The 25,643-nt window shown below is 52.8% G+C and overlaps 9 protein-coding genes across 9 annotated transcripts; 4 read left to right on the top strand and 5 right to left on the bottom strand.

The window, feature by feature from the left end:
* Positions 1-540: 540 nt before the first annotated feature.
* W97_00334 (uncharacterized protein) lies at positions 541-2,829 on the bottom strand (the record flags this gene model as incomplete). Its single annotated transcript, XM_007778250.1, has 1 exon — positions 541-2,829. The coding sequence occupies one exon, from the start codon at positions 2,827-2,829 to the stop codon at positions 541-543; it is 2,289 nt and encodes a 762-aa protein (XP_007776440.1).
* A 674-nt stretch (positions 2,830-3,503) lies between these two features.
* On the bottom strand, positions 3,504-4,967 carry W97_00333 (uncharacterized protein; the record flags this gene model as incomplete). Its single annotated transcript, XM_007778249.1, has 3 exons — positions 3,504-3,592; positions 3,646-4,589; positions 4,645-4,967. 3 exons carry the CDS (start codon positions 4,965-4,967, stop codon positions 3,504-3,506), a joined length of 1,356 nt encoding a protein of 451 aa, XP_007776439.1.
* An 896-nt stretch (positions 4,968-5,863) lies between these two features.
* On the bottom strand, positions 5,864-8,314 carry W97_00332 (uncharacterized protein; the record flags this gene model as incomplete). Its single annotated transcript, XM_007778248.1, has 2 exons — positions 5,864-6,514; positions 7,928-8,314. The coding sequence occupies 2 exons, from the start codon at positions 8,312-8,314 to the stop codon at positions 5,864-5,866; spliced, it is 1,038 nt and encodes a 345-aa protein (XP_007776438.1).
* A 1,257-nt stretch (positions 8,315-9,571) lies between these two features.
* W97_00331 (uncharacterized protein) lies at positions 9,572-11,354 on the top strand (the record flags this gene model as incomplete). The annotated part of the gene is made up of 6 exons (XM_007778247.1): positions 9,572-9,673; positions 9,732-9,884; positions 9,941-10,134; positions 10,201-10,418; positions 10,530-11,085; positions 11,144-11,354. The coding sequence occupies 6 exons, from the start codon at positions 9,572-9,574 to the stop codon at positions 11,352-11,354; spliced, it is 1,434 nt and encodes a 477-aa protein (XP_007776437.1).
* Positions 11,355-12,123: 769 nt separating this feature from the next.
* Positions 12,124-13,745, bottom strand: W97_00330 (cytochrome P450 monooxygenase; the record flags this gene model as incomplete). Its single annotated transcript, XM_007778246.1, has 2 exons — positions 12,124-13,601; positions 13,652-13,745. The coding sequence occupies 2 exons, from the start codon at positions 13,743-13,745 to the stop codon at positions 12,124-12,126; spliced, it is 1,572 nt and encodes a 523-aa protein (XP_007776436.1).
* Positions 13,746-16,174: 2,429 nt separating this feature from the next.
* Positions 16,175-16,949, top strand: W97_00329 (uncharacterized protein; the record flags this gene model as incomplete). Its single annotated transcript, XM_007778245.1, has 4 exons — positions 16,175-16,451; positions 16,499-16,605; positions 16,671-16,770; positions 16,822-16,949. 4 exons carry the CDS (start codon positions 16,175-16,177, stop codon positions 16,947-16,949), a joined length of 612 nt encoding a protein of 203 aa, XP_007776435.1.
* A 1,105-nt stretch (positions 16,950-18,054) lies between these two features.
* On the top strand, positions 18,055-19,399 carry W97_00328 (NAD binding Rossmann fold oxidoreductase; the record flags this gene model as incomplete). The annotated part of the gene is made up of 5 exons (XM_007778244.1): positions 18,055-18,101; positions 18,166-18,448; positions 18,533-18,758; positions 18,818-19,161; positions 19,229-19,399. The coding sequence occupies 5 exons, from the start codon at positions 18,055-18,057 to the stop codon at positions 19,397-19,399; spliced, it is 1,071 nt and encodes a 356-aa protein (XP_007776434.1).
* Positions 19,400-19,683: 284 nt separating this feature from the next.
* Positions 19,684-21,188, bottom strand: W97_00327 (CMGC/SRPK protein kinase; the record flags this gene model as incomplete). The annotated part of the gene is made up of 5 exons (XM_007778243.1): positions 19,684-20,058; positions 20,128-20,249; positions 20,302-20,547; positions 20,603-20,946; positions 21,001-21,188. The coding sequence occupies 5 exons, from the start codon at positions 21,186-21,188 to the stop codon at positions 19,684-19,686; spliced, it is 1,275 nt and encodes a 424-aa protein (XP_007776433.1).
* Positions 21,189-22,147: 959 nt separating this feature from the next.
* On the top strand, positions 22,148-23,795 carry W97_00326 (uncharacterized protein; the record flags this gene model as incomplete). Its single annotated transcript, XM_007778242.1, has 2 exons — positions 22,148-22,451; positions 22,504-23,795. The coding sequence occupies 2 exons, from the start codon at positions 22,148-22,150 to the stop codon at positions 23,793-23,795; spliced, it is 1,596 nt and encodes a 531-aa protein (XP_007776432.1).
* Between the last annotated feature and the right edge of the window lie 1,848 nt (positions 23,796-25,643).

Here is a 25,643-nt window from a genome sequence, read left to right as displayed (position 1 = left end):
CTGCTGTCCATAAGCAGCAAGAATGGTATGCAGATCACATCTCACATTTTCGATAGGCACGCTTTTCGGAGAATATATGTATCTGAAGTCGCACGGAAGGATGAAACCGCTTCCCCACGCTGGCTTGGCATGCGCGTTCGCCAGTAGTACAGCATCCTGCCTTTGACTGTTTTACAGCCGAGTGGTGCCGTAGCGGCCCGTAGGGCAGACGGCCCGCCTGCATTAGTGTGGTTGGCTGGCTGAGAGCAACAGAAAGCCATCAGTAGAGAGATCGAAGAGACGGCTATGTGATGAGCAGTCATTGAGCACTTGCCGTGAAAATCAAGCCATAAGCATAGTCGACTTTCAGGGGCACGTTGAACCCTGCCGGTGAACCAAAGACGTTTGAGTAGAAGGAATAGAATATGCCAATCGAGGGTGAATGGCTTGTCAAATGCTGGTGCTTGTGCACCATCATGACAAGACCTCTACGTAAAAAGCATCAGCCTGGAACAATAACGCCCGGCTCAGTTGGGCGTGAACTGAACCAAGGGAAAGACATCAGGCAGCAGCTTTCTTCCGTGTGCGCCGCATCATCCTCTTCCTTTCTATGATCTTCTGGCGTTGGGCCAGCTTATCGTCTTTGGAAGCGGGAGGCGAGCTGACGGTGTTTGGATTGGGCTGAAACCTGGTAACGCTCGCATCAACGGCACGCTTCCGCTTCCGCGAACCCTGCTCTGGGCGCGATCCAGCACCTTTAGACGACCCACCCTTAGTAGGGTTGCTTCCATTGGCTTGGTGCGTCTGCTTGGTAACGGCTTTCGATCTCTCGCGGGCCTTCGCCTCGCGCTCCGTCCGCCGGCTAACGACTTGTGCATTCTCGATCGCGAATTCGACAATGAGTCGCTTCTTCTTGTCTTGAATGTCGTCTTTCGACGCCTTTTTGCCCTGCTTCTCCTGAGTCCGGTACCCGACGGCATGGCCGTTGAGCCATCTTAGCCCCATGAGTGCTGATCGGTGAGTGTGATATTCGATGAATCCGTAGCCTCGACTGCGGCCAGCTCCGGTCGACTCGTCCACCTTGGACCCTTCCTGACCTTCGTAAACCACCTTTGCTTGCTTCACGATCCCTTTCGCTTTCGCCTTTCGCTCTTGCTCGGCTTGTTGCATTGCCTCACCACCTCGTTGCAGCTCCTCTTTCGACAACCGTTGACGCTTACCCTCCTTTACATCCTTCGCAAAGCCGACCACAGCCTCTCGCGCAAGAGCTTTGAGATCTTTTGAAGTAACGCTGCGCGGAATATTCCTGATGGACAGACGAGTCAGACTGAGGTGCAGTGAAGGGTTGCTCTCGATAAGTGCTTTCCGTTGCTTTGCACTAGCCTCTCTGATAGTGATCTCTGAGGGTGCGAGCATCTGGTAAAGCGGAGAGTTCGACGCGATGGTGCCTTCGGATAAAAGGTATAGACGACGCTTGTCTCGATCGCGGTCACCGCGGTGAGTAACTCCCTCCGCAGTAAGTCGGTTGGCTTCAGATTTGTCTACGGCTGCTGTTACTTGCAATACTCGGCCGTCCATGGTGTATTTGCCGGTTGGGTCGGACTCTTCGTTCTGAAGGATGGAATGAGATATCGCAGAGGCCGGATCCTTTGCATCCTGCGCTCTTCGGGCTTGCCTGGGCGCCCCCTTCACACACATGCCAGCATCCTCGGATTGCACAAAGCATACGAAGCCGGTGCCCTTCGGTCTTTCTGTCGCTCGGTCAAGGACGATTCTCGCATAACGTATCGGCCCGAATTGCGAGAAGTGCTCCTCTAGATCTTCGTCTGTGCAGGTGAATGGCAGGTTCCGGACAAAGAGAGTCCCAGAATAAACCTGTTGCTTCTGAGCTTGTGCAATGTCGGACTCGTCGCTACCATCCGAGGCAACGTCGTCGTCATCGTCATCCTCGGCCGGCGAACCTTCCTTTTCTGATGCCTCTTCGTCAGACATGACATCGCCATCTGCTAGATCGTCTGTGACTTTGTCCGCATCAGAGTTGAGTGAGTCCTCCTCATCCCTGCCATCCCCTCCCTCCTCAACCTTCTCAACCTCCTTAACATCCTTCCGCTCATTTTGCCAAGTCTCCTTATCCACCGCCCAGTCAACCGCAACCGTCCTCCCGTCCAGCTCCTTCCCATTGACACCCTCGATAGCCTTCTCCGCATTCTTCCTTCCCCTCATGACCACAAACCCAAACCCAGCCAAGAGTCCCGGCTTCGTCTTCGGAATCGTCGCATGCTTGACTTTGCCATAGCTCCTAAACAGCGCAGCAAGCTGATCCGGCTCCTTGACACTCCAAGGCAGATTCCTCACAATCAGCTTCGGCGGCTGCTGTTGCTGCTGTGCTTCTTTCTTCCGCTGTTCCCTTGTGGCCTTGGCTTCTGCTGCTGCGGACGGCACGCTACCCTTATCTTGCTCATCTCGGTGTCGAGGCTCTGCAACCTCGACCCTGATCTTGCGCCCCTGAAGCACAGAACTATCAAACTCTTCCTGCGCCCGCTGAGCGTCTTCCGCGTCGGCAAATGTGACGAAGCCGTAGCCCTTGCATTGTTTGGTAGCCGGGTCCGTAACGGCGACAGCGTGCTTGATTGGATAAGACTGCGAAAAAAGCTCTGTCAAGTCCTCGGTCGTGGTAGTCGCTGGTAAAGAGCGGACGAAAAGAGAGCGTCTATGCTGCTGTTCCTTGCGTGCGGTTTTCTCGGCTGAGGCTTGCGGTCCGCTGGGCTCGATGGCGGAGGTTTCTGCCTGCCCTACTTCTAGGGCTGTACCGTCTTCGGAAAGTCTCTGTCTCTTGCGTCGAGGAGCCATGGTGGTGGACTGATTTGACGTTCAGAGCATCGAGTTGCGGATCGAGATGGAGTCTGAAGGGTCTTTTCCAAAATTTCCTCGGCCTTTCAGCCGAAGATTGTCCGAATCGCAGAATTCCGCATCACCGCCTGCGTTCTCTAATCCTTCATCTCCTTTGCACTCGACGCTGTGAACAAGCACAGGTAAGTTGCCATTGCTCAATTGTCGCTTTACGAGTTGTCATGATGATCCACTTCTTCAACCCACTGATCTCAAATGAGGTTATAACTACAGATACTGACGTATCCTGAACCAACGACAATCCGCTCGAATGCAAGCAGTGCTAATGTCTTGGTGTGTGTGCTGACTTGTCCTTACAGGAACATGATAACTGTGCGCTACGTATGATGATAGCGTGTCTCGAATTTTCGCGTATTCTGCGGATAGAGTTGTTGTGACTGTGTTGACTCGTACGGCTTCACTCATATATTGGATAGTGAAGGCGATAGCGAAAGCCACCTCTGCAGAATACGGGCTTGCCGGATTCGTTCTGCGTTCTACTGTTCCTAAGTACAAGATCATTAAGTCGTTTGACGTAGTTACAACATGACCGTCCCACCAGCTATGTACAATCACCGCCCCCATCCATTGACCTTCAGCTCTTCACTTGCTCCTACGGGACGGCACTCCAACAGCTATGAGCTTCCAAGCCCTTGACTAAGAAGCCACTGCTGAATGACGTGATATGCGCCAGTCGAATTGTAATGGGCATTGATTCCATGGCCTTTTGATACAGAAGTTAGCTCTGCACATGTCTTTAGCAAACAGATGTCTTACCGGTGTTGGGTTGTATGTATGCTTCGAACGCGCTGGCGTTAGGGAATGCCATCTGTGCCATCGCGGGAATGCTCTCTGCCACACCACCGGTCGCCAAACAGTCACCACCGCAGTATATCACATCCTGCCGACCCGTGACAATCTGGACTGGCCCGGAGAAGGGCGTAGTAGGGGGCGCACCATTCCCGAGCGTGAAGATTTCGCCCAAGGTGACCGGCTGCTTCGTCCGCTCGCTGAAGAGACCGAGAGCGAGATCATAGAAACCAGGGAGGAGAAAGGCGAACTGGTTGGCGGTGAAATCGACCCAGGTCAGGTAGCCGGTGGGCAAGTCCTGCGGGATCGGTGTGACGGTTTCGTTTACGCCATTGACGATATCGCCGACTTCTGTTGTCGCCAGCTCCTCCCAGATGTCTTGACGACTGATGTCTATGCCGACGAGAGCGAGCGCGCGATCGAGTATCTCGACAAGATCGGTATTGCCAGCGCCGAAACTGTCCAAGTATGAGTACGCCTGCTGTACGGCGGAGGTACTTATGTTCCCAAAGCGAAGCGGTTGGTTGAGACGAGCGAGGTGAACGTTCCAGTCTGCGAGGGTAAGCGGTAGCCAAGTAGCATTCAACGACCAGCCTGTCAGAACAAGTCCGTCTGTAGCGGTGGGATCCAGAGCAGAGAGGAGGTAGCTTTGGACAGATCCGAAGGAGTGGCCGACATGCACAATCTTCTTGAACGCAGTGTCGACGGTTGGGAAGGTGCCAGCACGCAACATCTTGGTGATCTCATAAAGGGCGGAGACCTCGGCTGGCGCCTGGATGAGGTTGAGGGGATCTCCCTTCGAAGAATTCCCAATGCCGAATCGATCAATGCTAACAGTACTGAAGCCGTAGTCGTCAACGGCGACGTCGATGTAGCTGTAGTTGTACGCATTAAAGGGGATGTCCCAGTAACTGGTCGCAGTCAGGTCAGCGAAAGCTATCACTTTCAAACTTTACGAGGTCTTACCTCTTGTCGAAGCCAATGCCGTGAGTCAAGACCTGCACGGTGGGGTTGGTGCCATTTTCTTGATCTGGACGACAGAATTTGGCACTGATGTTGTAGCGACCAGTTACTGTCTGGTAGTCTACCAGAGCATCGTCTGTGAAATTTCGTCCAATGTTGGTGAAGTTCTGTGCGAATGTCGTCGCATCCAGGTTGCCCTGCAGAACGGGGACATCAAAGACACCTTGGCGGGCGTTGATATCGACCGGGACAGTGACATTAGTGCAGACTTTAGCTGCGGCCCCGGTAGACAGGAGAGCGAGCGCGAGTACAGACAAGACTGCCATGTTGGGAGAGACAGCGACAACGGTAGAGAATGGCTGCGTGGACTTCGGAAACGTGAAGAAAGAAGAAACGATTATGTATCAGAACAGTCTTGCCGCGCTCGGCTCGCCGCATCATACTTCACCTCTTGCTCCTTACCCCAAAATTAGCGGCCCGAGCCATCAGTGACGTAGAACGGTCAAAGAGAGGCAGGTTAGCCTTGCTGCTGTTTATTGATTTGGAAGGGCAGCTCAACGCTAGCCACGAGAAGATTCGCGGAGGATGCGCCACCAGCGTAGGTGCTCTAAAACAGCTGTCGGCCACGCAGCACCGTTTCTTGATTATCACGAACGTGCGCTGTTCATCGGGAGACACAATTTGCTTTGACCGGTGTGTCTAGGCGCTTGAAACGGCGATCGTGAGCTTCCGTGAACGATGGACACGATGGCTGCGCTGGGAAACTGGAGCTATTTGAGATTCGACAGGAGAAGGTCGTGAAGTGCACGGGCCGAAATCTCCCGGTTTGACATCCACGTTGTCGATCACGCAGATCGCCCGGCTTCGTTCATGGGTGTATTCCAAGGTTGAGTTGGCGGCTCCGCGGGGAGAGCTTGGCCCGCCCTTGGTCGTCGGACAGGGATCGGGCAAGAGTCGGGCAAGAGACCTGCTTACTCTCCCCGCCGGAAATTATTGGAATCACGTGCCGTAGCACGTGCTCCATCACCAAACCACGCGGTGAGGGTATATAATCGCCGTATTCATTGTTTATAGAATAAAACTGGTGTTTTGTCAATCGCGCAATTGAATAGAGATCTATATATAGATATGGCTAGCCCTTAAAGTGGTTGCCGCCGCCGTTTTGTCTGCAGAGATGCGATTTTTCCTTGAATCGCTTATTGGATATAAGCTTTTGGATTGTTTAACGGCAGTTATGCTTCCAACTCTTGGTGATAAGGTCTTTGGCCTCATCTTTAGCCTCTTGGCTAGAGCTGGTCCACCGCTCTAGTACGGTATAGTCCTTTAGCGCGTTAAAGCACTGCTTAATTGAATGGAGGTCTGGTGATAGGGCTGGCCAGTCAGCTATCTTAACCCCAGCCTCCTCCAGCACGTCTTTATATATTCTGAGAGTATAATCGTGGACGCCGCTATTGTTAAGCGTCAAATAAACCTCCTTATTAGGGTGTTCGGCTTGAACGGCTTGATAATAGGGTATCAGCATACCGCGGAGGATTCGATTGGCATAGTGATAGCCATCAAGCCCCCCCTTACTCTTGCTCTTGCCCTTGCTCTTGCCTCTCGTCTTTGGCTTGTCCCGCTGCCTCACGATCGGGGTGTGTTTGAAGAACCTCTTAACGGTGAATGGGAGCTGGATGCCCTTGCGAAGACGCTTGGCTTTGAGGCTATCGTTGTTGTGCTTGATTTCGGCATTGCGATCGCGGAGCGCGTTGAACTCAGGGGTGCCCTGGATGAGAGCTTGATCGCGGAGCCGTTGAACCCGTGCCTCTCCTATCTCGTTGTCTTTTTGAAGATCTATCTGAAGCTTCTCGGCAAGCTCTTCATCCTCTGGCTCCTAAATATAGGTAGGAAACTCGATAACGCTCTTGTCGCAAGTAGCTGCTGAAAGCTGGAGGCTAAACCGAGGGTTGGCTGGTTGATGACTTGGATACTCTGCTGGATAGGCACCTTTTGGACGAGAGACCTTAGCACGGCGGCGAGCTGGTCCTCTAAAGGGTATTTGACACTCGTCAGAGTATATGAAGATAGCCCCCTCGTTAATTTTTTTATCTATCTAGTTACAATGGACGATCCGGTCCTCCTTATGATGTGGCTTGAGGATTGGTTTGAGAGGCTGGTAGCCGCGGATAATCTTATAAGGATGGGCAGGATCGCGGTGGTTATGGGCTATGTTTTCGATAGTAGATCGTGTAAGATGAGGCTGCCCAATCTCTTTAAGAACTGGCTGAGTGGCGTCTTTAAAAGACTCGTTATTATACTCTATAAATCGAGAGCGTACCGCAGCAGACTCTTCGGAGCTATCGGCTATAATAGGTGGCCGGCTAGGGTGTAGCTTATCGTCAAGATGAGATAAAAGCTTGTGGATATCGAGTGCTGCTGGTTGGGAGGCTTGTTCGGCGCGTTTATAGATTGCGCAGTAAGTTGATGCTGCAACACCGGTTCTAGCTTTAATTTCGATATAACTAAGCTTGCTAAAAAGGCGCAAGGTAACAATATAAGCGCGCATTGGGATACTAATATCTAGACCTCGTTTTGTGTGTATATTAGTGGTGGTTTGGCGGTGGTTAACTAAAAGGTCATTCAAAACGAGCTGGCTGAGTTTGGTGATGGATCACGTGCTACGTCACGTGATTCCAATAATTTCCGGCGGGGAGAGTAGTTATGGTTGTGTCCCGCCAACTTGCAATCTGATTAAGCACGCAATGTTTATGTACCCTACACTGCTTTCCTGCCATAGCTCCTCGTTGCTATTTCGCTCAAAGTGACTTCCTCTCTTGCTGCTAAGAAGCCGAGCTGCGGAAGGATTTCAACTGATCCTGTAGACGTGCTCACGTTCTCGGCTGCCTCCAGCCGCAGCTGTACGGTGGTACCGTACACAAAGTAGTATCTTGGAGCATGAAGTACTGTCCAAACGGCTTCGAAGTCGACGCGTTCCAATGGTTTGTACTGGCGACTGAAGGAGTCGGCGGTCTGTGCAATGTCTCTCCCTGGTCTCACGCGTTGGTTATATCGAGCGATTCCTTCGTAACCGGCTATAATTACAACTTGATATCGTGTGTCTTCTGAACCTCGAGCCGAGCCCACCTCTCTATCCATTCTGAAGTAACTGCTTCACTTGAGGTGATATGCTCGGAAGGATCGTAGGTCAACATTGCCCTCAACAGCTGTTCAAGGCTTGCCGTCTCTTCCGCGCTGAGCTCGCAAGGTTCAGGATCCTCTCCTCGCCCCATGATACACATGCGCTCACGCAAGGGTCTCGAGTATGGCGAATAATTTCGTTGCGTGTCTTCTTTCCATGAATCATCTTCAAGAAGTCGTTTCTGTGTTCCCGTTGCTCCCACCAGCGCTTTGGTAAGTCGCCCAGAGTGCTGAGTATTTTAGCAATGATGTCGTCCTGGTCCGGCATGAACCCTTCGAATAAATGCCGCTCGCCAAGAATCTCGCAGAGAGTGCAACCGAGCGTCCACACGTCAACCGCAGGACCGAGGCGCTCGTGAAAAAAGAATTCCGGGGGTAGTAGAGTGATTGGAGCTCGTAGAGTTGTGTGTTCTTCCTCATTATCGAAGAAGGCTTCGCCGAAGTCGGAGATTGTGATTTTTGGGTCCGCAACATCCTCGCTTGATACAAATATCATAGCGGGCGCGACGCAATACAATGAGACCACCGGACCATTCGGAGCCTTGTCGAGACGTTCTACTGGTAGCTTCGGAGGCTCTCCAAGCTGTCCGTAAAGCTCTCCGAGGGTCCGATGTCCAAGGCTCGGAAGCTGCAAGAGAACGTTGTTCGAATGCAAGTCTTTTGATCAACGAGTTAGCCTCATAGCTCGAAACCTGTGTTTGATCTGCTGAACTCACCGGTGTGGACTACACCACATGAGTGGACGTATCTAGCCCAAGTAGACTGGGCTAAAATGGACCTGGCGACGTGTAGGGGGAACTTCCAAGTAATGCTGGCTTCTTTCGACCGTGCAACACTGCATCCAGCAGCCTCGGTCACGATGCAAAGATGACGGTCACTCGGTCCGTCTGTGAAGAAGTCCTCCAGCAGCGAAGAGACGAAGATTCGCCTGGATGGTCGGCCTTGCCGGAACCGAGTGCACGCAAGATGTTGCTTTCATGGCTTGTTTGCAATGCGTCTGCCACAAGGATCTTCAGAGCAACGTAGCTGTCTTCCCGACAATCCCTCGCAAGCTAGACTGTGGAGTAGCTACCTTACTATTGCCCAGCTTTTGCACTACTTGAAAGTCTGGCTACCCCGGTAATTCTCTGGATAGAGGCCCAGCAGGAGCAATTTCAGGCAGCAATACGTTCTCCGCAGTACCGTTGATCGTGTCTAGGTTCGCGCTTTCGTCATGCAGAGCCAGCCGCCCTGTCCGGAGATTTCGAAATCGCCGTCCAGCGGCGCCATTCCGCTCAAGGAAGCAACTAAGGCTTGATACGCGATGCTGTTCGATTTGTAAGAGGAGGTTACGCTCAGTGAAACCCAAACTCTGCTGGGTGAGAGTTTCAGGTTCAGCTGCTTGGTTGTTGCGCTTGTGTTTGATAGCAGAGGCCATCCTCCATAGCAAGGGTCTGGTGGAATACCTATTGCCTTTGGGAATAACTCCACGTTTGAGCGTTCCTGCATCCTGCTCGAGAAAACCCTCGAACATTCGAAGCAAACCAACAACGCCGAGTTGACATACTATCTCGATGCAGCTGGACTCTGCCACGGGGCTGTGGACCTTTACACGGTTTTAGAGCCGCGTAATTCATTAGAGCTGAAGACGCCCCATATTCTGTCTTCATAAAACTTGGACCGTCCGCGTCTTGCTGTTTCCCTCGCTTAGAACACTATTCGCACTTGCGAGCTTCAGAACACCTCTCGTAGCAACCCAACTACACTATTGGAGATGGACGAGCCGATTTACTTCTTCGATACTACGCCGCTGTATTCCATTGGAGAGAACGCTACGATTTCCCAGATTGCGATAGCTCCACACAGATACTTCCAGGTATGACGACTATACGCTATCGCGTTCTTTCCAATATCGAACACTCACACCCGATCAGGGCGCTGATCTCGCCTGGATGATGATTTCCAGTGCCCTTGTTCTGCTGATGGTACCGGGAATTGCTCTCTTTTATTCGGGCGTCTCCAATAGCCAGTTTGCGCTCTCGCAGGCGTGGCTCCCTATCATGACTACCGCCGTAGTCGGACTTGAGGTTAGTTATTGACGAAAGAATCGAGCTTCGTAACCTATACTGACTACTGTCGCTAGTGGTATCTCTGGGGCTACTCGATTGTTTTCTCAAACGGGCCTTCCTCGCACACTTTCTGGGGCGGCACAGACGGCATCGCTCTCCACAATGTACTCCTACGTCCAGTACCTTCAAGTAAAGACCTGCAGACCGAGGGTCCAGTGATTCCAGAACTAGTGTATGCCCTCTTCCAGGGCATGTTCGCATCCTTTACGTAAGTGTCTATTTCTCAGCCAGAAGCTTGCGTTTATAGGATGCTGACCGCTCTACGTGCCGGCAGAGCATCCTTGGTTAGTGGTGCGGCAATCTGGAAAGATCGTCCCGGCCAATTCCTGGTCTTTATCATCCTTTGGACCACCTTTGTCTATAACCCGATTGCACGATGGACGTGGAACCCTGAAGGATGGTCCAACAAGAGAGGCGTTCTCGACTTCGCTGGTGGTACAGCAGTGCATATCTGCGCAGGAGCGACTGTGTTTGCACATTCGATGTATCACCGTTTCCTCCCTAAGGTAGAGGAGTTTCTAGAGAGCATCCTGGGTAGTTCCAGCCATCCAGCAAGGCCGCCAACGAACAATCCGAATGGTATCCCCGCAAGTCCCGGCGAAGTGGATCAGCCGGGGAAAGGCGACTCACATAACGTAGAAAACGTTTTGCTAGGTACTCTCCTGCTCTGGATCGGATGGCTTGGCTTCAACGGCGGATCCGCCCTGGGGGCGAACCTTAGAGCAGTCTCCGCGTGTATTTCAACCCATCTCTCCGCCTGCGCCGGTGGTGTGACTCTATGCCTCCTACGTTCAATTTCCGGTTATATCTGGCCCAGCTCCGACGGCGAACATGCAAGGAATGCCCATGTTTTCAGGTGGTCAATTCTTGAGTTCTGCAACGGCGCAGTCGTCGGTCTTGTTTGTATAACACCGGCTGCTGGCTACGTTCCGCATCAGATCTCTCCGCTCTTTGGTGTGATCGGCGCCTTGTTCTGTTCGCAGCTTACGCCTATCAGTGAAGACCTCGATGATACCCATGGGATTATCGTTTTCCATGGTTTTGGAGGTTTGGTAGGCATGGTTTTGACAGGCTTCTTCGCGAGGAAGGATGTTGCCCGTCTTGATGGCTTCACCAACATCATGGGTGGCGGATGGGATGGGCACTGGGCACAACTGGGGTAAGTATTCAGTACACGATATGTCCTGCATCCGTTTCGTAAGCTGAGACTACAACAGGTGGCAAGTAGCGGATGCTCTTGCCGGTATGGCGTGGGCCTTTACTATTACCATCATCATCCTTCTCGCGCTAGAACCGGTGATGTACTTCGCGAGGAGTAAGCGAGCTCGCTACTCAACAGTGACTGGAGACAAGCTTACGGATGAGTGGACCATGCGGGAGGCAATAGAAATGTTGGATAATCCCACGAGGCAAGCCATTTCGCGTTAGTGGAATCTGAGTAAAGAGACCAGAAGTGAAAGCAACTTTAACTCACTCGGTAAAATTCGTCCAATTGGATATGGAGCAGGTCGCCGATTTTGTGGATCTTGGTATCCGTTCGATAGCTTGTTGTAACCATGGGACATACATCCATACTTAGCCTGTGAGGAAGCCTCTTCCATCTCCCCTTACATTATTTCTTGCTGAGTGAACCTGTTTGTCAGCTTCGTGTACCATCCCACCGTGCTTTCTTCCGTTCAAGCTCGCACCGATAGGTAGGTGCCGTGTTTTTTATTCTAGCGCCTTTGATGACGACGGCCCTCACCCAGCCCTCGTCTTTGCTCTCCTCTTTTACAGGTGCATGATGTTCTTTTGGTTTTCAAATTCCTGAAGTTTCGGACGTTCGGAATCTCCAGCTATAATATAACTGCATGGCACATCCATAGGAGGTGGCGTGATTGAACAAGTCAACGGAAAATCTTCAACGATTTTTCCTGGTGCTGCAGATGCAGCTCCAATCTATCAAGCCGAGAACATGCCAGTCGTCGTCAACCCTGATATTATCATCACAGACCTAGTAGGGCGCCATCTAGTACTCGCCATCACTCTTAAACCATAGGCGCAGTACACATATTTGGGGTAAACTTTCAGTAGCCGTATTCGGCACCTCTTGCTCTTCTTCTATGCCCGGCGCCGTAATATCATGATCCTCTTGCCTTAACGCCTTGCGATCGCGCGTACGCGACGTGCATACTAAGAAAAACCCCGTACGGCTACACTAACAGTTTACCTTCACCGGCTGTCTCCTCCATACCTTTACCGGCATCTCACCCAACAACAAGTTCATCGTCTCCAACCTCCCTATCTCCCAGTCACCCCTCGGCAGCGCAAATTCATATCGGTGCAACAAACTAGTCAGCAGAACCATCTGCTCGAGATAAGAGATATTCCGGCCAATACAGCCCCTCGCACCCGCTGAAAATGCGAGGAAATATGGCTGAAGCGCCTTACCCTGCTCGCCGAGCCACCGTTCGGGGATAAACTTATCACCCTGCGGAAAGGCAGATTCTTGTCGATGCGCGACGTATGCAGATACGCTGACAGAGGTCCCACCAGGTATGTAATCACCGAGAATGTACACCCCCTCTGAGGGAATCTTACGGCCGAGACCCTGCGGCGTGGGTGGGAAGAGGCGGAGGGATTCGTCGAGGCAAGCCCGGAGGTAAGGAAGATGTTTGACCTTATCATACGGCGCGATGATGTCGTCATCGTCGAGGACGGCGTCGATCTCCTCGCGAAGCTGTTGTAGGATGCGTCTATGCTCCGGCTTCAGGAGCTGATGCATGACATTGGCCATCGCGATGGCTGTCGTTGCACTCCCCGCGTTCAACATGATGCCGACCTCCGCCACGATTTCGCCCCACTCAAGGTTGTTCGGGTGTTCGTTCTTGTCCTCCATTAGCGCCTGGAAGAAGTCGTCTAGCTTCTCGCCAGCCTGATACCGTTTCAGGCGCTCGGCAGCGCGGCGCAGCACGACGCCGTCCCAGTCGCGGGCGAGCCGGCCCATACGCCCGTAGAACGGGATGATGTTCGTGAGTTTATTTATGACAGGGTACCAATTGTAGTTCCAGAGGAGAAGCGACTGCTTGTGGGCCGTCTCGTAGAGGCAGTCGCGGAAGTTGACCTCGTAGGTAGAGCCATCGCCGCGCTGGGCAAAGCAGCGGTCGGTGCCTTGGTCGAGGAAGCCAAGGCGTTCTGACAACCCGATATCCGCGATGGCATCTAGTGTAAAGAAGTTCGTCCACGCGCGATAGTCGACGGTAAGGTCCTCAGGCGCGGGGTTCTGGCCTGCGGGAAGCGGAGCTGTGCACCGCCGGTCGAACTGTGCAATTAGGCGCTCCGTCTTGTCCGCGACCTTATGCTCCCAGTTCTCGAGGTTCTTGATTGCGTACGCCGAGGATAGTACTTTGCGCTTGCGCGCGTGGTCACCCTTGTCGATTACATCTGCGAGGTGGAAGTGTGTCCCTGCCGTCAAGACGTACGCATCGTCCTTGGTGCACTTGGTGTTGTGGCCGTAGATATCTTTAATCGCACGCACATCGCCGTAGGACAAGCTGTTCGGGCCAGTACGGATCACGGGATGCTTGCGGTGGAGCTCTTCGAGGCGCTTTGACCGGAAACCCTTGTGCGCAAGAATCATGAATGGAAGAGATGATATGCCGGAAAAGGTGCTCATATTCTGAAATCTTCGGAGGCCTGTTGTCTGACATCAGAGGATGCTCGTTGATAGACTAGAGTTTACATACCCTTTGGATCTCTAAAGTGCTGCACAACTGGATAGACAACAAAGAAGACGAGCAGGCCGACAGCCAGGGCCGCGGCATACAGATGCTGAGCCATATTGAAAATGAAGTCAAAGTCCTGAGGAGTAACTGTTACCAAAAGTAAGGCTCGGTGGCTAAGACAGGATCAGGTCCCCCAGATATAGCGTGCGAGTTCTGGGGTGGATTGGTACCATGCGGCACGTGTGCGGCATTGCTCCCCAGAGGATTCTCTTTGGGAATTGGAAAGTTCTCCATTCCTATGTTACCTGTTCTGGCTCTTTGGGAGTTCGTTGGTTTGCTACCCAGAACTGCGCAGTCCACCAAGTTACCTTGTGCGGGAGTGGAAGGCGAGGCTGCGCTGGAAACGGTGAAAATCCAGAGAGGAAATATTCCACGCAAGGCCGGAGGATCTGCGCCAGGGCCCATGCAAGGGTCAATTTCCAAACCGTTTCTCCGCCTCAAATTCCGTCCACCGGTCCCGAAGTCGAAGCACTCGGCGGCGTTCAGGTTCAAGCGACACGCCTGCCGAGCTTCCGCGGTCCCTGTCTGCCTCCAGCACCACGCACATCAGCCGTCGGCCATCTGACCTTGCGCGTGCCATAGTACTACTTTGCCTCGGGCGGAGGAGGCCCGCCAGCGCGGCCATGTACGAGTAGAACGGATGCCCTATCTGTTGGGTAATCCAAGTACTTGTGCCCGGAGGGTGTCCGGGGCGGAACGTTCGGAAGGAGGATGCTCCCACGTCGGGCGGGAAAAAGGCCTCACCGCGACAGCGGCCCAGCATTCGTTCGCCGTCAACTTCACAAAGGAATTCACGTTCAGCCGCCGAAGTAAGCTTCTAAGAGTGAACGATAGGACGTTAAATCTTAAGTCAGCTATTTAGACTATATTTTAGAGCATCGCAACAATTGTAAAGGGAGCTTTGTTATTGATGCAGCCCTAAGTTTCTAGTCTCGCGGGGAGGCTTTTTTCCTGCTCGACGTGGCTCCCACGGACCTCTGGTCGGGCGCGGGTGGAGAAGTCTAGGGAGCTACTAGGCGTGCCTAGGTGCGGGGAACAGCTCGCCCTGCCCGTCTTAAAGAGGACAACATTGTCCGCGCGCGGTATGCACTTCCTTTTTGTTGCAGCTGAAATGTTCACTCAGGACGTCCTGGTTAGATCTCTATCTACCTGATTCTCAGACTCCGCGACATGCGGCCTGGAACGGGCTGGTCAGTCTGCAGGCGTTTCGTTCACGTCCGTAATAGTTCCTGACGCTGTGATCCTTGCAGCAAATTTTGTAGGGAGCGCCACCTAAGATGTAAGTCCAGAACCCACTTCACAACTCGGAGACTGATGCTGAGCTATGTGCTGCAGGCATCAAGGTTCCTAAATCAGAAAAATGTCGCAGATGCTCAGAGACCGGCCGCGAGTGCATCCGTCCGTCCTCTGTTCGCTTTCGGCCAGTCACTTCCGTCAGATCAAAGCTGGATGATGGACGGACTGCAAAGCAGAACATAAGCCATGACGCGTCCCAAGTGTGGGTGAAGCATAGTATTCCAGTCAGCTTCGTACCTCCTGACTCTGACCCTGAGGCTGTTGATGAAAACAGCTGGGAGAAGGAGATTGATAGTGACGCTCCGGTTTCCGACAACGCCTCAGAGCCGAGTCAACATGGGTCTCAGGAGCTGGCCGTCGTACCATTTTCTTATTCCGCAACCTTCACGCCTGATCTAGTTCATGGTCCTTTGGTGGAAAGCCAATATAGCGATCACTCTCCAACAGTTCCTCTTATACCTCAAAGTCCGCTTGAACAACATAACAGGACGACTTCCGGTACCACATGTTACCTATCACCTATAGATGATGTCGTACATGCACATAATCCAGACACCTCACCACCGACTTTTTGGGAGCCGGTCTCACCGTTCTTTCAAACCGTACCAGCCTGGCCATTTCAAAACGCCCAAGAAGCGCGCTTGTTCCATCACTACATCCGGCATCTCTCACCCTGGGTACAGCGAGCGTCAGTCCTCTAAGTAGCTTCAGCTGACACCTCTACCTGCAGGTAGACGTCTGCGACCGACAGCGTCACTTTGGGACAGAGCTACCGCGAAGAGCTGCCCACTGCCCCATCATTACCAACGCCATTTTCGCTTCTGCTTCTCGGCATCTCAATCTCCTTTCAGGCTCGACTGATACTGAGTCCCCAAAATACCTCGGCAAATGCCTGGACATTCTTATTCCAACGCTTGATGACCCGCTAGGGCATTTGGACGAGAACTTGTTAGCGGGCGTTGTGCTTTTGAGGATGCATGAGGAGATGGCGGGTACGTGCCTTCCGATGCTTTCCCTTACCTCTTAATAACCCTATCAGATGTTGATGAAAAGTGTCACCTTTTTGGCGGCACCCGACTGCTAAACTTGATTGCGTCCTTCGCTTCCGACGGTGGACTGCGCGAGTCTGCCAGCTGGGTCTCATTACGCCAACACATCTACATATCTCTCACATCGCAACAACCGCTTATGATCAATCTCAGCAACTACGAACACTCGAGTGCGTTTCACGAGTCGAATGACGAAGCTTGGGCCAACCGTATAATCTTCACATTCGCTAGTATCCTGACCCATGTCTTCCAGCCTGAGAATGGGCCATCCTTACAGCAATGGATGGAGTTGCAGGCGGACGTGGCGAGATGGAATTCGTCGAAACCGTGGGATTTTGCGCCGCTATGGATTGAAGAGCTGGGAAGTCCGGGCGATCAACCGTGGCCGGAAGTGATGATGTCGCAGAATGCGCAAGGTAGGCACGCGCCTAGAGAACTATGCACGCAACGCTGACTAGACCAGTTGTGGGAATGCAGTATTATTGCTTGGCTAATATCATACTGAGTATCTATGACCCAAGACTATCAAAACTTGGGTTTGAAGGTCACAGACTCCGAAAGCTCTCAGAGGTCTGTAGTCATGTTACTGCCCTCATCCCGGGCGTGTCCACTCTCTAGGCTAACTTCTTATGTAGGCGATAGTCTTAAAGAACCTACGTATGGTAATTAGCTTGGCTGTCTGCAATGACGACGTAGGCTCTGCAATGTTTCACGCATCTCATATCCTCTCAACCTGTAAGCTATCTGGCAGCAGTGCACACGAAATCCGCTGATCAATGCGAGCAGGCGGGTCCTATCTCACGGATCCGATAGAACGAGAAGGTGCGGTGGATTTTCTTGCTCGAATGCAGAGGCAGATGGGATGGCACACTTCGCATATCATTAGCAATTTGCGGGAGCAATGGCAGTTGTAATCGTTTGAGGGGTTTATGGATGTACGTCTATACGTTGGGCGGGAAGTGAACCTCATCGCGACACTAGTCTAGCGCTCATCCACCGTTATTCTCACAAAATAATCCACAATCAGCCGCTGTAGCAAATCTAACAAGTGACCAATAGAAGGGCAAGCCTTTAGTTGGCTCTTTAGACCTTTTTAGGAGCATCGAGTTGATTATGGAGGGAGCTTTGTTATTGATTTAGCTCGGAATTAATACGTTCACTGTAAAGGCCTTTTCCCCGCCTGGCGTGGCCTATTAGCATGGTTAAGACGAAGCTTGGTTCTGTCAGCGGTCTCTCGGACCAATGCCTGCACAGTCTTGTGGTCCGAGAAAGGAGAAGCACTTTAGAGCAGTCACCATTGAGAGGTGTATAGGAGCAGATGCATATCGCGTTGCTTCCCACGCCGGTATTCAACCAGCCTGCTTCCACGATATAATATAATACCAAGTTCGGGTGCATTCCAAGCCGGATTTCCTTACAACTACACAGAGTCCCGTATCGCACTTTAGCGCATACCTGTGCCCGCATGAATCTGCAGGGTGTTAATGAAGAGTTTTTGTATTGACGCCTGCATTTTGCAGGTCTTTTGGGGTGGAGCACCGCTTATCTCCGCAAGTGGAATCTTTCCCCGAATGGAGACTTACCCCGCAACACCACCCTCACAACGAAGACCTTTCAGGCAGCACATCAAAACAGAACGCGTAAAGCCGTGCCGGACGCTGCGTTACTAGTATAGGAGACTGCAGCTAAGGGTCTCCGTATAGCGGACCGTAATTGCACAGAACCATGAAAGCGTTGGTGACGGATCGAAGTTCACACCGCTCCAGCGATATCCGTCCTCAAGCATGTAATTGAGAACACCAGACAGCCGAAAAGGGAAAATATCACGGCTCATGGTGCTGTGGCGATTGAATGGTTGGTTGCTTTAAAGAGCAACCATCACAGTCAGTAGATGAGAGCATGCAGTGGTTTGCTCTCCCTTTCCGCCCTCACTTCTTCAGCAGTCCCGATTCAGACAAAGCAATTTGACAAATCTACGCTCGTTAACGCCCTGTTTTCACTGTCACCACTCTCTCCAAGATGGCCGTTCAGAAGCTCAAAATCGCAGCCGCAGGCCTCGGCCGAATGTAAAGTAGCCCTAAGTTACTACCTCTCAGTATATGGTTATTCTGCTGCTTACGTTTGGTTTAGGGGCAAGCGTCACGCCATGCACTTCCTCAACCGTACACCGCGTGCCGAGCTCGTCGCAGCTTTCACTCCAGACGAGACCGAGTTGCGATGGGCGCGCCTCAACCTCGAGCCGCACGGCGTGAAGCTGTTCAGCGACTACGATGCGATGCTCGAGCAGACGGAAGGGCTGCAGGCGGTTGTGATCGCGACTGTGACGACGGTACATGCTGAGGAGGCGCTGAAGGCTATGGCAAAGAACCTGCATGTGTTGTGTGAGAAACCATTGAGCACAAGTGTAGAGATCGTAAGTGTCCCTCTCGATTCAGCTCCTCTCGGCGATGAGATGGTAGCCTGTGGGACCATGTACTAATTGTTTGTGGTTCGGCAGACGAGGAAGGTAGTGGAAGCGGCCCAGGCGAAACCACATCTCAAAGTCATGTGTGGCTTTTCACGCCGCTTCGACGCTTCGTACCGTGATGCGTACGAGAAGATGGACGCGGGCGTGATCGGTAGACCAACGATCATCCGCTCCCAGACATGCGACAAGCACGATCCGAGCGGGTTCTTCGTGGATTATGCAGCCTTTTCTGGTGGCTGCTTTGTGGATATGAGCGGTAAGTGAACCTAGTTCACAAGAACTTGGTGGTTCCGCAACTAAAGCCCGCGCCCAAAGTCCATGACATCGACCTCGCTCTCTGGTTCTTCGGTGAAGACACACTCGTCAAGTCCGTCTCCGCGGCCGGCGTCGTCGCAGTCGCCCCAGGCCTCAAGCAGCACCAAGACTACGACAATGCGGTTGGTATCGTCGAATTCCACAACGGGAAGGTCGCCTACTTCTTCTGCTCGCGCATGATGGCACATGGGCAGGAAGACACCACCGAGGTTATTGGAACCGAGGGGAAGCTGGTGGTCAACGGGAATCCTCAGGCGAATCTAGTTAATACATACACAACGACTGGGATCAACAGGGAGATACCGCCGCACTACTATGGCCGGTTTGAGCATGCTTTCGTATTGGTGAGTCAGGCCAAGAGAACTTGTGACTCAGAATGAGGCGATTTGCTGACCGTTGTCGAATCTTCAGGAAGCCAACGAGTTCACAGCCGCATGCCTCGATGGAACAAAACTCCCGCTCAAGATCACCGGTGCCTTGCGAGCGGTACAGATCGGCGCTTACCTTCAAGAAGCCGTGCGAACAGGCAAGAAGCTTAACTTTGACGAGACCGAGCGTCGGGTCGAGAGGGCGTCCTTGTAATCATCTGAAGAGGAAGATGTTGTTAAGGGGAGTGAAAGCTCATTATCTGCCGTGCAATGGTTTGGAACGGATAGACATAATGTAATCAATCGGCTAGACGGGCGAATAGAGGTTGCGTGCGTTAACAAGGTCTGAGTACACTTAGATTATAACGACGCAACCATGAATCGAAATTGCTAAGCTTTACCATCTGCGAAGCTCATTACGTTCAGCGAGTATACGAAGAGTGTATTGGAACTAGGTAACGCAACCACACTCTAGAGCCACTAATCACATAACAATCGCTATTCATGGAAGCTCCGAGTTATCCAAGGATGCCGAAGTAAATCCGCCGTAGACGCTCGCTCTTCGGGTTTGTACCGGAGCATCGACCGTACAAAGTCCTCGAAAATTGGAACTTCCACGGATGGCATACCCGCAGGCTTTTGCAACGCAATAAGTTCATTCAGCGGTTCGCTGATCCCTCCTTTAATGACTTCGTCAAGCAAATCACCATCCGAGTTGACGAAGGAGTCACGGTCCTTCCAAAGCTTGAGCATATCCGGAGGTAGTGGCCCTAGGACCTCAGTCACACTCTGGAGATGCTCGTTGTCTTGTTCTGCTGGTGTGGCGAAAGAGTTGACGAAGAAGAGATTGGTGAGCGTTACTGTTTGAAAAATCTTTTAAGGTCAAAGTTCAAACGTTAGACAGTTACTACATTGGTTTTGAATTACGAGGGAATCGCATACCACACATCCAAGGCTCCAAACGTCCGCCTTTTCTGATAATGGCTGGTGCAAAAGCAATTCCGGGGGTCGCAATCTTGTGGGATATGCATGGCCTCCGTCATTTACGTCTTCGAATGTGGAAGCTGATGGGGTTAGTCTCGGGCAAGAACTGACGATTGGTGATCAAAGACGTACCGGCACCAAAGTCTGAATAGACGACACGAAATTCCGGTGGTGGTGACGTGTTTTGTACTCCGTCGTCTAAAGGTCTGGGCTCCACTACATACGTAGGGGAGGTTTCATCCAGAGGGTTGCCATCGATCCTATGGAGTGAGAAGATATTCTGGGACTTTCTGATCCTCGTGTCAGCTTGGACTGCTTCTTCGTCCAACTGGTCTAGTGAGTATTGCAGGGCAAATAGTATGTTGCCCGGCTGAACATCTATATTGTGGTTGTTAAATGGTGTGCAATACGTTGAGACGGGGTACAGGCGGACCTCGGTGGACTATTCCGTTGGAATGTAAATGATGCAGTGCATTCACCAGCTGCTTGGAGATTTCTCGCATGAAGCCCACACGACGATAGTCAAGTTCTTTCGGGTCTAGCCGCTGAAGGATAAGCAGATGCTCTTGGAGACTCCGTCCCATAGGCTCAAGGACAAGGATGCTATGCATCCCATTGGACCCAGTAATCGAAAACTCGTCGAGCAGTTGGAGCACAGGTTTATTATTATCGCGTTCGACGTTTGCTGCTTCATTCGATTTCCTCAGGGCATTGATTTCGTGACGGACTCGAGCGCCGCTCGCAACCGTGATCTTGAACGCTACATAACGATGGAGCCTCCTGCAATTAGCTTCCGACTAAAATTATTGCACTCATCCGGACCGTACTTACTTATCATCCTTCGCTAACCAGATGGTGGCAAATCGTCCATTGCCCAACTTGCGAAGGATACGATATCGATGTGCGAATACTTCGCCAAGGTGAACTGGGTGATAGCCTCCCTCGCGGTAAAGCTCTGCCCACTCAGCATTGCCGGGAACGTTAACGAAGCGCTCCCTTAAGGCTTGTCCGCTATCCATGAGCTCGCAGAGCTGAAGGCGTGATGAGAAGGACCTTTGGCTCTTTTTCTCTGTAATGTGTTTTGCACGCGCAAAACGTGCGAAGACACGGGATAAAGAAGATGAACGGAATAGCTTCATGCCTAACACATGCAAAAGCGAGAGCAAAAGGCGTTTCTGTTCGGAAAATAATTCTCGGGCAGCGAGTAGCCCAGATCAACTGTACCGGTACCCACAAGGCACACCTGGGAAGATCGTGGCCACGCAGAAACTGTACGAAATCCATAAGCACTCGATAGCACTGTTTATATACATCTATCTGTATCAGGCTCAACGTCGTCGTGCTCGCGACGCTTATGGCTCAAGGGTTTAATATATCTATAACGTTGAAGATGCATACCCAGCCGAGCAGGACGAGATCCGGGAGATCCTCCGGAAGCCGGCCCCAGATCCGCACTGCAGGAACGTGGCGCGTCACACGCCGGGCTGAGATGTCTGGGCGTCCATCACGCCGCAGCTGCAGCTGTCAACCGCTTTTTTCCAGCTTCCGCAGCACGATCACATGGACATCTGCCGGATGCGGCTACGAAAAATTTACGGCACGATTGTCCACCTGCCGCCTGCCGCATCGTGAAGCTCTCGATGCTACTGGACCAGCGGCTGGGAGGTATCAGCGAACGACTGAAGAATGGCGCGCCTCATCGTCAGCACCAGCGTCAGCGAACGCGCCTGCCTCGGCCACCAAGAGCTGGCCTGCCTACACAAAGAGCGTGATGTTGGCCATGTGCCCTTTCTGTTCCTCTCTCACCCGTCCTTGCTCGTGATGCCCGTCTTTCTTGTACATACCTTTACTTTCGTAGCTTCGTCTTGACTTCTGCCCGCTCCTTTACTCTTTAACTGCTTGAATTATTGCTACAAGACTTGTTTTCATGCCACGAGAGCAAAAACGTGACCTACGACCGCTTTCACCGCTATCCAGAATGCTATTACTAGTGCCCTTCCTTTTTTGTGCCTACTTCCTGCTCTACGCCTTTGCTTTCCATATCCCTCCATGGTCACATCGTTCGAGCCTTGACCAGCAGCCCCTTCATACGCTCCCCCCTCAAGAGACATGTGAGGCTCCTACAAAAATCCCGCTTGACGTTTGGCTAGACAAAGAGAAGGGGATAGCATTCGACCGCCTGCTAGCGAACATTGCCCCAGGAGGCCGCAACACCGCGAATGCAGCTCCAGGCTCAGTGATAGCGAGTCCTTCGCGGGAACATCCAGACTATTACTTCCAATGTAAGAGCCGCACTCCCACCACCTCCCCACTCCAGCTAAACAGACACCCTAGGGATCCGCGACGCCGCCATAACGATCCAGACCCTAGTAGACACCTACGCCGACGACCCGGCATCCGAACTGTCCTCCAAACTAGTACCTATCCTCGACGCCTACGCCTCCCTCCAATACCACCTCCAACGAATCCCCAACCCCTCCGGCACCTTCGCCGACCTCTCGGGGCTAGGCGAGCCCAAATTCCACGCCGACGGCTCCGCCTTCACAGGCTCTTGGGGAAGACCACAACGTGATGGGCCGGCGCTTCGAGCCCTAACACTGATGGCGTATATACGCGCCTACAACGCCAGCAACCCGGCGCTGTGGACCAGTAAGGGCGGCAGCGGAGCCTGGTTCCGCCCGTTCTATGACGCCGCGATGCCGCCGACCAGCATTATCAAGGCGGATCTGGAGTACGTGAGCCACTTTTGGCGGGAACCGGGATTTGACCTCTGGGAAGAGATTCAGGGCCTCCACTTCTTCACTGCGATGGTGCAGCTGCGCGCCTTGCGCGAAGGCGCTGAACTAGCCGCCGCGTTCGACGACCACGGCGCAGAGAAATGGTACGCCGAACAAGCCACCCAGCTTGAGGCCATGATGCCGGAGTTTTGGGATGCGCACAAGGGCCACCTCATCGAAACGCTGCACAGCTCCCGCAGCGGGCTAGACTGCGGTCTCCTCCTCGGCTCCCTCCACGGCACCTCCCCTATCACCAACACATCGAACCTCTATCCGCCGCACTCGGACGAGATTCTCGTATCGTTGCTCGCGCTCGTGCGGGACCAGCACGCGCGCTTCCCTATCAACGCGGTGCCTACGCCGGAGGAAGGCGGCGCGGACGCACTCCGCGGTACGGGGCTGGGCCGCTACCCGGAAGACGTTTATGATGGGTACGGCACCACGGTGCCGAATGGTGGGAACCCGTGGTTCTTGTGCACGACGGCGGCGGCGGAGGTGTTGTATCGCGCGCGAACGCATCTTGTTGAGACGGAGAGGCTTACGGTTACGGAGCGTGGTGCGCCGTTTTGGAGGGCATTGCTTGCGGGATCTACTTCAGCTTCTGTGGCCGCGGTGAAGTTGGAGCCGGGTAGGATGTACACTTCTTCCGACCGCACTAGAGTCTATGCGGCAGCGGTGACCCGGCTAGAACAAGTCGGCGACTCCTTCCTCGCAGTAGTGAAGAGGCACGCAGACGGCGTAGGCGCGCTAAGCGAGCAATTCGACCGGCTCACTGGGTTTGAGCGCGGCGCGCGAGATCTGACGTGGAGTTATGGGGCGTTGTTGGGGGCGGTGAGGGCGAGAGGTTGAGACCAATTTGCGGGTCCTAACGGCTTCGCGACTTTGGAAGTGTGCGACGCTTGATGATTGATGACTGGCATGGCGTTGTTGTTGGCAAAGGCAGTGGGATTTCCCCAGGTCCTGAGCTCTGGGGTCGACCACCACCGAGACGCACTTATGTACTGACGAGGGTACCATGGAACCTCAATGCGATACATGGAAACCGCGTTGAATCATCTTCTGAATAATCTTCGTCTAGCTCTTATGGTTCGATCCAAGGGGCCGGCTCGTCACGCAGCGATTTCCATTCCTCGCTCCCAGGAGTTGGTTCGCCACCCAGCGATTTCCATCTTTCCTTGCTCCACTTTTCCCTGATCTCTTCCTCGCTCCGTTCTTTGTTGCTCAATTTTTCGCTCGCTTCCAGTGTTCTGTCCGTGCGGTGTTCATGGAACAATTTGGAAGGCTTTCTGTTCCTGACGGGATCGTGAAGCTGCCAGCCATCGTTGTCAAATCTAGCACTAGTCGTATAGGCATCGGCGACTAAACTGGGGTTTGTTGAAGCTGTTGCCTTAAGTTCGACAACCCTGACCCTTAACCAAAGGAAATTAATGATGTCAATGGTAGCGATGTCCTCATTCGTCATGGATTGGGCTTCAGCATAAATAAGTACCCGACGATCCAACCTGTGGCTCCATGCTTGATAGTCGTGTCGACGTTCGCGCGCGTACTGCCCTGCACTTCTACAGAAACAATCACAATGTTCGCAAGCGCCGATCTTTATGGGTGGTAGTGAACCAGGATGGCATGAAAGCGTGTGCGTAATCCACTCTTCAAACGCGGGCCGTAAATGAGGGGGGTTCCGCCGAGTACTAGTGATAATACGGAAGGACGGCTGCGGGCATTCCCTACATCCACCGACAGTGATGTTTTGTAGTTCTTTCTGCGAATCGGCTTCTGTACGAAAGAGAGTATAGGCCAAATACCGATCCAGAAGCCGCGGACAACACCAAAGTCAACATCATGCTCAGTGGACGGTAGTATGAGGGTCTTGGCCCAGGCGAAGAGGCGTCCAAATGTCCTGGATACATAGCGACGGTAGTGTGTCAATATCCGGGTTGCCTGGACAGTAGCGAGGCAAACCGCGTATGCGGCGAGCAACAATAGGAGTATACGAACAGCCCCAAGACTTGTTCTGCTTTTTTGGCCAGGTGTAGGACTATTTGTGCGGCGATTGAACGCGAGGTTCAATGCACGCCCAACAAGGCTGAGCCTAACATGTGGCGGCGGAGGCAATCCGTTCTGTACAGCCTGCTGGCATTCAGGCAGGGGCGTGTTTTCACTTGCAGCCTGTACAATATATGTAAGCATCGGCTTTACCGAGTTGGCCAAGGCAAGTGGAGAGACATACAATGAGTTCTTCGCAGTGCTCAATGAATTCTCTCAGTGCGTCCCATTTCGCCAAATCAAGAGCTTGTTGAGAGATCGTCTGGCCTTTGAACGCAGGAGATAAGGCCAAGACCGTCGTGACCAAGGTGATGCATACTGCGATCCAGCCGAGCCTAGACGAAAATTTCCAACATGTTTGAAAGAGGCTTGGGGTTGGGCAGGCCGGATCTGCGGCTTGCGATGTGGGCGTAGGCGGTTGAGGGGTAGGAGTCGGCGGTCGAGAGATAGACGGCTGTAGCGCAGGTAACTGTGATGATTGAGGACCCGAATTTGATGATTGTTGTGCCGTGGAGGACGGCGGTTGAGCGGCCGTAGAGATAGCTACATTGCCCCGTTAGCCTAGGAGCACACGACGTGCTGCTTCGATTAATCGGTGTTTAAGTAAGATTGGAGTTCCCGGGCTAGATTTGGACCCGAACCGCTCTGAAACTC

Source organism: Coniosporium apollinis (assembly GCF_000281105.1).
Source record: "Coniosporium apollinis CBS 100218 chromosome Unknown supercont1.1, whole genome shotgun sequence".
Taxonomy (NCBI): Eukaryota; Fungi; Ascomycota; class Dothideomycetes; genus Coniosporium; species Coniosporium apollinis.
Note: the sequence above shows the minus strand (reverse complement) of the source record. Positions and strands in the feature narration are given on the sequence as shown.